The sequence below is a fragment of the Eucyclogobius newberryi genome, unplaced genomic scaffold (assembly GCF_026437365.1).
Source record: "Eucyclogobius newberryi isolate DKJ021-1_F unplaced genomic scaffold, fEucNew1.0.hap1 SCAF_21, whole genome shotgun sequence".
Classification (NCBI taxonomy): Eukaryota; Metazoa; Chordata; class Actinopteri; order Gobiiformes; family Gobiidae; genus Eucyclogobius; species Eucyclogobius newberryi.
In genome coordinates, this window is record NW_027315846.1 from 19,900,363 (window position 1) to 19,913,428 (window position 13,066).

A 13,066-nucleotide genomic window follows, 5' to 3' on the forward strand; every position below is an offset into this window, starting at 1 on the left:
TGTCTCCCTGTTTCTGACTCTATTTAGTCTACGTGAAAAAGCCACTTGAGTGCGTCACGTTAGTGGTAGTGTTGTTGTGGCTGCAGCGCGCGCGCGGGGACATGGCCCTTTAAGATACTCCATATTTGGTGCGTCACTAGAAGAGGATGATGTTATGTAAAGCACGCTGACAGAGCTCAACTTCACTGATGTCTCGACCCAAAGAAGAGAAGAAGACGCTGCTTTAGGACTTTGACGTGTTAGTTGAGGAGTTTTGGGAGGTGATGATGTCCACGTCGCACTCGGACCACCGGCGCTGCGGCTCGGACTGACGTCTCACCATGAGTTGTTCTACTCGCGGTGCAGAAAGCGAACACCTGACGCGTTCCTGGTGCTTCTAGAAGAGCCTCCGTGCATTTGTGGCTGTTTGAATCGGTAAGAAGTGTCACCGACGTCTCACGCGGCTGTCACGCGGCGGATCGGGGGTCCGCAGTCCCGCAGGTGCCTCGGGACGGGAGACTTCTCCTCGCGGCGCAGAGAACTGTGGGTGTTTGTTTGGCGTGTTTTTCTCGGGCAGAGTTGACTAACAATCGGCATTCTCCAAGTCCTAATCCACGACTTCACACGTTGGAGCGATATGTTGCGGTCACGTGACTTGCGGCGTTCTAAAAGTCCGTGTTGTAAATTGAGCTAAAGGTCAATTTGAATGAGGCGTTTAACTGTCAGATCGCAGAGTTGTTGAGCTGGTTTATGTCGCTGTAAATACTGGGCTACATCAAACAAAAACTGACACACAGCTCAATGTCTTTTCTGTTTGTAGCTTAAGAAATTGTGTTTTAAAAAATAGCCTCAGAAAGTGGTGACATTATTAAACTCCAAAGATGTGATTGTCAGTTTAAAGGATTTAAAACCAACCCAAAAAATCTTAAGTGTAAATATTCATTTGAAACTCCTGAAGTTTACTCACATGAATGTAAGATAAAAAAGACTGTATTGCAAGTTTTTCATCATGTAAGGGTTTTATAAAGACATTGTATGTCTAAAAACAGCCAAAATAGCACCTATTTGGGAAATTTAAATCAAAATCTGAATAATTTTAAAAGCCAGGTTTAAAATTAATTTAGTTGACATTAGATTTAAAAAATGTACCAAGGGGATTTTGGACATCTTATTTAGTTTTTGAGTAAACACAGTCTGACTGAAAAATTGCCTAAATGATCGCCTATTATTTTAATCAGACTTTGAATTAGATGTGAACAAATCCGTCTGTTTGTTCAGTAAAAAAAAAAGTACAAGTTTGGCAAGTTTGGCGTGTGTAGGTGCTACTTTTAAGGCACAATCTATACATGTCCCTATGGGAGAAGAAGAATGCATTTTAAGAAAACGGCCTGTGAAGTTAAAAAGTCCCGTACAAATCTATAGTAAATACTTTAATGTAAATACATTAAAGGATATCATTTTAAAAAAGAAGGAGCAGGTTGAAAAATGTTGTTTCCACATCAAAGCATATGTTGAGAGATCAAACTGAGAAACTAAACAAATTTTTCCCCCCTATTTGGCCATTTATTAAGACATGTACTATGTGCACCAAATAAAATCAGTTAAGTACGCCTAATACTATAAGGGAGTGTGCTTTCAACGTACTTCTTCCATATTTTTGGTCATAAAAAATTACAAAAGTATTGCAATAATTTACAATACTTAAAATTTACTATTTCTTTTTGGACACAGCATTGATATGGACACAGATTAAAATTACAATAAAATGTGTTAAATACAAACCTACACTTTCATTATGTCAAATTGCACTTTCTACAGTGTACCATTTGCAAATCCTAGCATCTAAAAAGTGACCACCTTCACAAACAACCAAAATAAGTATAAACCCTCTTTACTGAGTTTTAACCCACAACTTATTTCACTTGCGTTTCAAAACTGCAACACTTTAACACATCCAAAACAGTTGATTGTGTAAATAAATTTCTTACTTCCATGTTATAAATAGTTTTTGATGAAATTGTTAAATGCACATATCAATTATTGTATTTATTTTCACTTTTGTTCCTTTAGCCCACCATAAGAATCTACAAAAATATATATATATATAATATTAACACAAATTGTTCAAAATGTGCTCAGCTCAGTACTTTGTACACTTGATCATAACCACTTCAGATTTACTTTGGATAACTCTGGGTAAGAAAATGTATGAAATGTCAAATGTCTCTAATAACTTCATACATCCAACCAACTGATCCAAATATTAATATATGGAACACATTCTAGTAAAATATTCCATGTTTCATGACAAACAATTGGCCTGGTCTGAACATGCTGCAGCAGCAGCTTCTGCACAGATCAGCTTCTGATCAGGTCCACAGCTCTTCCTCACCTCGGCCGAGAGGAGCTTCTGATGAGGTCCACAGCTCCTCCTCACCTCGACCCAGAGGAGCTTCTGATGAGGTCCACAGCTCCTCCTCACTTCAACCCAGAGGAGCTTCTGATGAGGTCCACAGCTCCTCCTCACCTCGACCCAGAGGAGCTTCTGATGAGGTCCACAGCTCCTCCTCACCTCGACCCAGAGGAGCTTCTGATGAGGTCCACAGCTCCTCCTCACCTCGACCCAGAGGAGCTTCTGATGAGGTCCACAGCTCCTCCTCACCTCGACCCAGAGGAGCTTCTGATGAGGTCCACAGCTCCTCCTCACCTCGACCCAGAGGAGCTTCTGATGAGGTCCACAGCTCCTCCTCACCTCGACCCAGAGGAGCTTCTGATGAGGTCCACAGCTCTTCCTCACCTCGACCCAGAGGAGCTTCTGATGAGGTCCACAGCTCCTCCTCACCTCGACCCAGAGGAGCTTCTGATGAGGTCCACAGCTCCTCCTCACCTCGACCCAGAGGAGCTTCTGATGAGGTCCACAGCTCTTCCTCACCTCGACCCAGAGGAGCTTCTGATGAGGTCCACAGCTCCTCCTCACCTCGACCCAGAGGAGCTTCTGATGAGGTCCACAGCTCCTCCTCACCTCGACCCAGAGGAGCTTCTGATGAGGTCCACAGCTCCTCCTCACCTCGACCCAGAGGAGCTTCTGATGAGGTCCACAGCTCCTCCTCACCTCGACCCAGAGGAGCTTCTGATGAGGTCCACAGCTCCTCCTCACCTCGACCCAGAGGAGCTTCTGATGAGGTCCACAGCTCCTCCTCACCTCGACCCAGAGGAGCTTCTGATCAGGTCCACAGCTCTTCCTCACCTCGGCCGAGAGGAGCTTCTGATGAGGTCCACAGCTCCTCCTCACCTCGACCCAGAGGAGCTTCTGATGAGGTCCACAGCTCTTCCTCACCTCGACCCAGAGGAGCTTCTGATGAGGTCCACAGCTCCTCCTCACCTCGACCCAGAGGAGCTTCTGATCAGGTCCACAGCTCCTCCTCACCTCGACCCAGAGGAGCTTCTGATGAGGTCCACAGCTCTTCCTCACCTCGACCCAGAGGAGCTTCTGATGAGGTCCACAGCTCCTCCTCACCTCGACCCAGAGGAGCTTCTGATCAGGTCCACAGCTCCTCCTCACCTCGACCCAGAGGAGCTTCTGATCAGGTCCACAGCTCCTCCTCACCTCGACCCAGAGGAGCTTCTGATGAGGTCCACAGCTCCTCCTCACCTCGACCCAGAGGAGCTTCTGATGAGGTCCACAGCTCCTCCTCACCTCGACCCAGAGGAGCTTCTGATGAGGTCCACAGCTCTTCCTCACCTCGGCCGAGAGGAGCTTCTGATGAGGTCCACAGCTCCTCCTCACCTCGACCCAGAGGAGCTTCTGATCAGGTCCACAGCTCCTCCGCACCTCGACCCAGAGGAGCTTCTGATGAGGTCCACAGCTCCTCCTCACCTCGACCCAGAGGAGCTTCTGATCAGGTCCACAGCTCCTTCTCCCCTCGGCCGAGAAGAGCGCAGCACAAAAAGCAGATCAAAAAATCTATTCCACCTCATTTGCATGTCAGATATTAGCTTGTGTTCTGGCAGATTGAGCAGCTTCTGCTTTTCCTGCAGGACGGTAACAGCTCGCCCCTAAACGGCCGCCTGGACAATTCATAATAAATTAATGTTGTTTAAAAGTATCGATACTGCGTGCTGCCCGATGGTGGAGTGGTTAAGGCACAGCACATATGCCAGGCTCCGGGTGCGACTGGCTGCAGTGTCGTGAGTTCGGGTTTCGACTCCGGCTGTTTGCTGCGTGTCTTTCCCTCTCTCACCCCCCACTTCACCCTGGCTTCTTCTGTCTAGTAAAGCCCACGGGCCACAAAAATCTTTTTTTAAAAATCAATACTTAGTCCGTGACGATATATCGCCGTATCCATTTTTTGAACACAACCCTAGTACACTGTCAGTATTGCAATTTAAAGTGACTTTATTGTAAGTGTATTTTAGTGTGACATTTTTTGGGGGGAATTGTTTAAACAATGTGTTTCCAGTATTAACCAGCTGTGCCCCAGTATAAAAAGACCCAACCCTGAGCCCGATGCAAGTGCCAAGAACGAACACGCATACATGAGACGTCCTGCCCCTGAGTGCAGCTCACGACAGGTGGACCTGTGACCATCAGACGAGTCCGGTATCTCAGTGTACTGCAGGTGCGAGTGGGTCCCATCCAAACGCTCCCCCGATTTAGAAAGTATAAACCCTGCCTCAGTTAACTAGGCCTATAGACACTTGACTTTTGTATCTGCATGTGTTCTTGTGGCAAAGAGGGCAACTTTATTCATGATTGTGCTCTTTGATTCACAAAGAAAAAGAGCCGCCATGTTATCAATGTTACACTGTTTTAACCAGATCGTAACCAGATACTCCAGTGTTAACAAAGCAAGTGACTGATGAAATTAAGACTGTGTGCGAATGTTCCTCCTCAGCTTGTTCACGCTCCTGCATGATCCAGACTGCCGTCCTCCTAAACCTGAAAGCTTCTGCGTTGCATTTGGATTAATTTTTCCCATTTCAAATCTGTTCCAAAAAGCTAATCCGAGCATCACTACTACAGCACAGAGCATGAGAGGAGCTTGACAGCACTGACGTGACCCTTAAGAGTGCTGAGGGACTCACGCGCTGACTCCGAATCAGAACATCTGAGGCACAGGCCCTTGCTTTTTGGATGTATTCAACAAGAGAAGCTGTTGTAATTGACTAATAGATGTAAATCCTATCTTGGGAGTTATTGCTGTATGTTAGAGCATTTGGATTTATTTAAATTCATGTCAAATCCACCAGATTACAGGAAATCACACATTTTCCGGAGGGAGGACCCCAGACTCCCGCTTTAAAGAGGTGCACTACTTAACACTTTTACAACAAAATGTAGGAATGAATGCCCAGTATACAGTAGCTAAAAGGCTAGTGCTCTATAAAACTGTAGCACATAAGTACATTTTGAGAGCACCAACTTCAAGGATATTCATTTAATGTGCTGTTTAGTGTGATTTACTCTATGTATGTGTGAATTTCTGATCTATGTGGTTGAAATATATCCCTGTTTAGTACTATATAAATCAATAGCAAAAACTTGCACTATGGGCGTACAACATAAGGTACATGTACCAAAAGCTGACTTTTGTGCAATTGATTTGAAAGTACACGTTTGAACAGGCTGGTAGTATGTTTTAATTGCGCAACTTAGAAATCAATTGCACAAAGATTCACTTTTAGCATTTCAGTGTATTGATTCTACATGCATGTTAGTATGATTTATCTAAAAGAGTATTTCTGAATGTGTTAGCAATATATCAATATATTCATGCGTTAAATCGATTTAATCTTACATTATTAGATGACCACCTTCAAATACAATAAATAAACACATTTTTGTGCTCACATCTATCTGGAAGAGCATTTCTGAACAATGTCTTTGCAATATTAATATGTAGTACACTCAAACAATGGAACAAAGGTAGTGTGTCGGGTTGGCCCACTGGACAGGAGGCAGCAGGATGTAGACCACACAGTCGTACATCCAGGAGGACGTGTGCATGTCTCGAGCTTCAGTGTTTGGGGGGATCGAACGCTTATGTGTTGTAGATTTGTCTCGCTTTCACCTTAAACCATAGACTCTGACGAACATGCTGAGCTCTAGCATGTCCACTGTCATCTGCTCACATGTGAGGGTTGTGGGTGTGTGGGTGTAGAGATAAAGTCTGCTTCAGCAGTTGTAGGAAGTCGGTTAGTACCTGGTGCTGTGTGAGTGATTCGAGGCTCATGAGGAAAGTGGACTTTGAGGCGTGCTGCTCACAGCCATGTTTCCCCGACTGAGTCCCCGCACATCCCAGCGCGTCCCAGCGTGTGAGACTCACAGCGGGTTGCAGCTGTTTTTTTCTAGATAAAGAAGCTTGATCTACAACCAAACATAATGACATAGGCTTTGGGGACAAATGTAATGTAACCTATAAGTTATTAACGGTGATATAAAGCAATAAATTGTTGACCAACTATTTTTTTGGCTGGGACAGTGCTGTCTCACATAGTTACAAACAAACTTGTCTGATGCATGCTCATAGAGTTTATAGCAAGGGCTTTTTTACACTAACAACCAAACAAAAGACATTAAAACAACATACACTTATGTATTTAAATACAGTATACGTAAATGCTGACTGTCCAAAAGACGTCCTGCTCTGGGATTTTACAGTTCTGGTTTAAGGAACTGCTGGTCACTGGATAAATGTTCCGAGTGGTTCAACAGTTTGATTACAATTATGATTACATTTGAAATGCAATTTGAGAAAACAGATGACTGAAGCTTTTGAAACTTGATAACTTAACATTCATATGGAAGGGGCAGTGATGAAATTGTATAGGTTTTCTGTCCATAATTTTGATTGCTTTGTTGTAAAGTGAACTAATGCGCTTTGTGGCTGAGGGAGCTGCCTGGGCCCATGCAGAATGAGAAATGAGAAGAGATCATATCATGCAACCAAACAACAGGGCCGCCCGGTTAGGAATATAATATTGATAATATTGATATACAATTGTGAACTTTTTGCAATTCACACAGGCCTATTTAAATGCTCATTGTTTACCACAGCATAGGCAAGTAAGCTAGAGCTACCCACAGAATATCATGGTGTGACCCCTCTAACGCATCACACTAACACGGGCATCTGATGATAGCAAATTAATGTTATTTGCTCAGTGCTTTGATCAAACTTGTCTGTGTTTGCAGGGAGTTGGACCCTAGGAAACTAAAGGAATATGCTGAATTCAGCATCCTTTTGAGCTGTCCCTTTCTGAGTTCCAAGGTGGTTCTCCAGTGGGTGAAGATGGTGAAGGCTCAGGGCAACTGCATGGCCAAATGTAGCAAGGTCAAGGACAAGAAACTGAGAGCAGTCCAAAATAATAAGAGGAGGAGAAACACCGAGGTAAGTAGACACAAGAGGAAGGCTCTTAAAGGGAGCCGCAAAAGTGCATTAGACTGCTGTGTCCTACTCACACGACTGGACACTGGAGATGTCAAGGCACCCAAAAATGAAAACAGAAGTGCAAAAGTCAAACAAAGGAACCGCTGTGATAAACCAAAGCATCAAGCAATTCAAAAAGCAGAGGAACCAAAAATGAACCTCTCTCATGCTTTATTGAAGTGTTCACCAGAGCCGCGAAGGCGGAGGATGGCCTCTCTGAATGCTGAGGCTGTTAACTCTCTACTGCTGTTCCGGGGGGACAGTTCCAAAAAGACACAGCTGCCCAAGGACAACCATAAAGCACATGAGTCCAAAAGCCACATTACAAAACTGAAACCAAAAAAACAAGATATGGGGTGTAAAAATGCCTCTGCCACACAGGACCAGAACATTGACTGGTTGAGTATATTTGCACCTACACCACGGCGACAGGCTGGACTCACTGCTGCGACACTCCTCAAACTCACCAGTGCTCAGTACAAGAGGCAGAAGAAGAGGGAGATCAAACATGAGACTGAGGGCACCACTCAGAGTGACACAGGGAGAAAACCAGACCACAAAATATTTACCCAACACACAAAGAAGCTAAAGACTAGGGGGAAAGGAAGGTTTCTAGAAGTTTCTTCTGCGCAGACTGTGAGGCCCAAGTTTAGCTCAAAGAACTGTTGTAAAGCAGAGGAGAAGGAATTGTCCTGCTACTGCTGCACTCAGGAGCAGTGTGTCCAGTACTGCCACCGCCTCACTCTCTTCCTCCAGGAAAACTCTTTCCAAGGACAGGATAGTATGTTCCACCATCACCACCATCACCACCACCTCCCGGCCCTCGGCTCACACTCGTTCACTTGTTTTCCTGGATACTACTTTCACTTGTGCCACCCCTCTGACACCTCTGTGGAACCCTGCTTCGACCCCTGTACCATTAGTAGTTACCGCTCATACTCCAGTGTGATTCCAGCCATCTGCCACTTGGGCTGCACTATAAAGAAAGGTGAGGAGCCAATGTGCCACTGTAATTATATTTCACATTTAGAAATTACGCAAGCCATTTGAGTGTGTGTCAATCACAGAAAGTTACTACATTGTGAAACTAGCCTTGGTCCTCTATGAGTCATAGAAGGTGCACAACCAGAATGGGCCGGTCTATTCAAAGCTTTAAAAACATACAACTATGTCAAATTATGTGGGTGTGTACATTTGTAAAGAATTCCAGGTCCCACCCACAAAAAAAAATGACGAGCTTTCTGCAGTATATATGATACCACAATATCTGAACATCTAATATTTAACATTTGAGCTAGTATAATAACACTGCCTGGCTTCAAACTAACTAATGGCTCATAAATGATTCAAACTCTACCCAGCTGAACCCTTAAAATCTATTGAAGCTGAATGACTACAAAAATGGATTTAGTCAGCTGATGTTACAGAAACTTTGGATAAAGTTGGTGGATTTAAGAGACTTTAAAACGGGTGCGCATTTAGTCTCAGCCTTTACTATTCTGATCTGTTTAACAGCTTCTCCCACTGTAGTTGTACTTTTGTAGGGCAAGTTCAGTAAGGAGACAGTTCTTTGGTAAGAAAATTGTTTCTCTTATTTATATCTTATTTTCATATGATTAGTATTTTATATTATATTATATTATACCCATAACAAGTATAAATTGCATGCATTGTTTTTGTGAGAACTCTGTATCCCTATGTTATGAAAATGTGTTTTATGTTCAAAGACGCTTAATAGTAACTCTGAATTGATTGGGAATATTAAACCATATTTTGGTAGTGAATAGATGTTTAACGATACAATAATTGTGTATATATTGTGAGCTTTTAGAACATGTGTTAATGCATCTTTGGGCTTTTCTCTGCTCTCTCTTCAGAAGAGTTCCCCCCAGCAGAGAGTGACACGCATCCCCCAGCCCTCCCCATGTTCCCTAGTCCCAGAATCCGCACTAGCTGTCCCATTCCTCCAGAGCCTTCAGCTGGACAATCGGCACACACTCGAGCCCCGCCCTCTAAGCCAAGACAGCCTGCTGCCCCATTGCCTTTGGGTCGCAATTGTCCACAGAGTGCCAAGGCTTCCAGAGCGTCCCAACAGGACCCAACAGACAGAAGGGACAGAGAGCACACAGCCTCTGCAAGTAGGGGGCGCTCTACCCTCAATAAGTCACACCATAAAAGCACCAATGGATGGCAGCCAGTGGGTGTGCCTTTTCAGAGGGAGGTGTTCACTGTGGTACGTTGAGCCTGCTGCTGTAAGAGTCCCACGAGTTGTTTTATTATAGTGGTAATTTGTTAATGGGTGGCACTGACAAGTGACTTTTGGCTTAGAATCTTAGAATTGTCTTAGAAGATTCTTGGTGGAGAGGCCATAAACCAGGTCAAAACATATGCTTCTTATTAAAAGCAAATTCTTCAATTTAGATTTAAAATGTTACTTGTATCCTCAAATGCCCCTGGGAAAAGTCGTATAACAATTAATGACAAAACAGAAGTAACAACCATGGCCTCCCTGCTGTTATCAGGGTGAGGAGATGCCTGTGCTGAGGATATGTTTCGAGGCAGTGCAGCGGGACGAAGACTTAATCCAGGTCCGGGACACAGTTCTTCTCAAGTCTGGACCAAGAAAGAAGAGTCTGCCTTTTTTGGCCAAGGTGTCAGCACTGTGGGAGGATCCGGACTCAGGTCTTAATTCTTGCCCTCTGTCTGTAGAAGCCAAGTCTTCTTTGGAGTTAATTGTTTTGTGCTTTTAGGAGAACTGATGATGAGTTTGTTTTGGTTCTACCGCCCAGAGCACACACAAGAAGGACGCAAGCCACATGTCCACTGTGAGGTCAGATATTGAGTCAGCTGTGATGAATCGTTCTTGTTTACAGATTTTAGAAATACATTTTGGTGCATAGAGCAGGTGTATACCCACAATGCAACGATTCTGAAGGTATTGATTAGTCAGGGATGATATCTAACCCCAGAGCCTAGATATACTGTAGGTGAGAGTGAATTGAAAGAGGAGGCTGATGGTTCTGCTGCTTCGGTGGAAATGAGATGTTGTGGAATGGTTTGAACAGCAGATGATTCTCTGGCCTCACTCGGATGTTGTTTCTACAGAATGAGGTGTTTGCATCTCGACACCAGGATGTGAGCAGTGTGGCCTGTATTGAAGACAAATGCTACGTTCTCACACTGGCACAGTATTGTCGGTAAGTTACACAGTCAAAGTTACACAGTTTACATACCATAAAAAATTATACTGCTGCTTGTAAATACTATCTAAATCTCCCTCCCTTTTTTTTATTGGAAATGTATAAAAAATATACATACAAACTGTATTGGCCCCACATGAGAGCATTTTGTTTTGTGCAGGTTTGGTGCCTTGGTGAAGCGGCAGCGGGAGGGGGTGGGCTGCACGGCTGCTTCTGTGGTGCCCCCCGCTCTGGAGAATGGCCTGCCCACCTACCACCGTGTGCCCCCTGATGTGGACCCCCAGCTGGTCTTCCTCTGCAGGCACGTTTATGACTTCCGTTTCGGTCGCGTGCTCAAGAACCTTCAGTAGACACGTGATCCTTACTCTGCTTTGTCACCCGAGCTATTTTTTCCTCTTGGATCTACAGTGTCTGTAGATGTGGACAGTCGAGGAATCACCATGGTGAGGAAATCTGGTTGCGGTCAAGGTTAAAGGGCCGAGGGTTGTTTGCACTCGCTGGTCAGAGTAACCCTAAGTCATGACTGCTAATAGGTGTCACTCTTAATGTGGTCTGTGAAGGTGATCTATTCATGAGTCTTATTTGAGGTAGTAAAACAATCCAGAAGAAAACTACAGATTGTAGTGATACAGGTTATGTAGAGCTGACTGGCTTAAATCAAAAAAAGGAATTGTATATTTTAATAATTCCTTTCTTCAACGTGGTAGACTCTTCTACGATTGATCAGATTCTCTGTTTCTTACGGAAGCTATTTTGTCTGTACAAAGGGAACATAAGATTATTCTTAACCTAGAAATGACTTTCCATTGTACATTTTGGACCATATTTTCCTTCCACATTGTATTAGTGGCATTTTGAGTCATGGCAACGAATATATTGTTCTGTATTTTCTGTTTGAGGAGTGCTGTAGCAACATTAGTAATTTACTACTAAAAGTACAGATTTTTTTGACCGCATTTCCCCTCTCCCCATATCTTTCCTGGTTACAGAGCTTTGTGTCAAAGTATGGTATGATTATCTCTTGCTATAATAGTTTGTGCCCTTAATATTGCTGCCTTATTGATCAAACCCCAGCCTTTTTATGTGCATAAAAATGCATTAATTGTTCTGAACTCGCATCACCTAACAAACTGACCCTGTATCCATAAAGATTCTCTAGTCTCCCGGTGACATTAAGCCATAATGATTTCTGGTGATAAAAAAGATTGAAGTTTCAATAGGTTGTACTAAGGACACAATTATAAGACACCATACCATAAAAACGTCTCTTTTCTACATCCAGTAGATAATACAGTTTATTTTAAAACAACAAACTGAACGTCCTCTCATTACATCCATAATGTGTCTGGTCTTAGTCCACGTCTCCTTCCTGACCTCTCGAACCTCAGCATTTTCATCCCATATTTAATTTGGTGTGCGGTTTCTTCTGTGTATGTCCCTCATACATGTCCATAGTTATCACGTTATTTTCAGACCCTCCTTTAACTTCTCCATCAGTATCTGCAAAAAAAAAAAACCAAACTGCACTGCTGTTTTTGTTTCTCCACATGAACCTTACTGCCTCTCACAAAAGCTCACGTCTACTTTCAGTGGATTTCAAACTACTTCTAACTACTACTTAACATGCACTGTCCTGACCATTGACCAATTAAGCAAATAATTATCGAAACAAGGGACAAACTTTAGGTTTCTCCTTTGTGTTTAATGCTTGGATTACTGCAACAGACTGGGTGGTCCTGAATTTTGATATATGGGCTGTTTGTTGGATGCTTGATGTAGTGTATGGGATGTTCAGGTTTTGTGTCCTCACTGAGGTGTGTTGTTGACATGATAGTTGACTCCACTTTCAAACTACAGTCTTATTTTAATCAGATCAGATCATGTTCTGTAATAGCCAACTGCAGGGTGGAAGTATTTTTTATGTTATTGTAACTACTGCACAGATTATTTGTATGAATTTAAATAGACTTCTGTGATATAAGAACAAATATTTATATGTAATAAATGATTTATGTTTGAGCCAGCAAATGGTGTGTTTTTTGTTTTTTTAAACTAAGGCAAAGTTGCCAAAGAATGACAAAGGGAATCATTCAACATTTTGCATTTGACATTGTTTTGATGAACCTCCACACTTTTAATAAGACTTGGAACATTAATATTAGGTTGGTATTTGATAAAAATGCTTGAATCTTTCCAAATTTTCAGTATAAAGTACAACTTTTTGCTATTTGGACCAACTTAGCCGCATTTGGCCCCCGGGCCGTAGTTTGGATATGCCTGATGTCATATTTGCATGGCATGTTTGTAATGGGGAATGGCTGATTTATACCCTGCCTGACAATTACAAAAAAGTCACCACAGAAAAAAGGGTACATGCTCTAATATGTTGTGGTTTAGTTTTAATTACATTGTTTCAATTCTGCAATGTCATCCAGTGTTGCATTCATTGTTTTAACC

At 43.1% G+C, this 13,066-nt stretch overlaps 1 protein-coding gene across 1 annotated transcript; it reads left to right on the forward strand.

Annotated features, from left to right (window-relative positions):
* Positions 1–247: 247 nt before the first annotated feature.
* On the forward strand, positions 248–12,637 carry bahd1 (bromo adjacent homology domain containing 1). The gene is made up of 7 exons (XM_072457225.1): positions 248–414; positions 7,175–8,397; positions 9,287–9,642; positions 9,932–10,091; positions 10,160–10,239; positions 10,515–10,606; positions 10,770–12,637. The coding sequence occupies exons 2-7, from the start codon at positions 7,272–7,274 to the stop codon at positions 10,957–10,959; spliced, it is 2,004 nt and encodes a 667-aa protein (XP_072313326.1). The 5' UTR covers positions 248–414; positions 7,175–7,271; the 3' UTR covers positions 10,960–12,637.
* Positions 12,638–13,066: the final 429 nt, after the last annotated feature.

Excerpts from the sequence above, each read along its gene's own strand:
- bahd1 (XM_072457225.1), top strand. The coding sequence starts at position 7,272 with ATGGTGAAGGCTCAGGGCAACTGCATGGCCAAATGTAGCAAGGTCAAG. Across the intron at positions 8,398-9,286 it reads GGGCTGCACTATAAAGAAAG|AAGAGTTCCCCCCAGCAGAG; the intron begins GTGAGGAGCCAA and ends CTCTCTCTTCAG. Across the intron at positions 10,607-10,769 it reads ACACTGGCACAGTATTGTCG|GTTTGGTGCCTTGGTGAAGC; the intron begins GTAAGTTACACA and ends TGTTTTGTGCAG.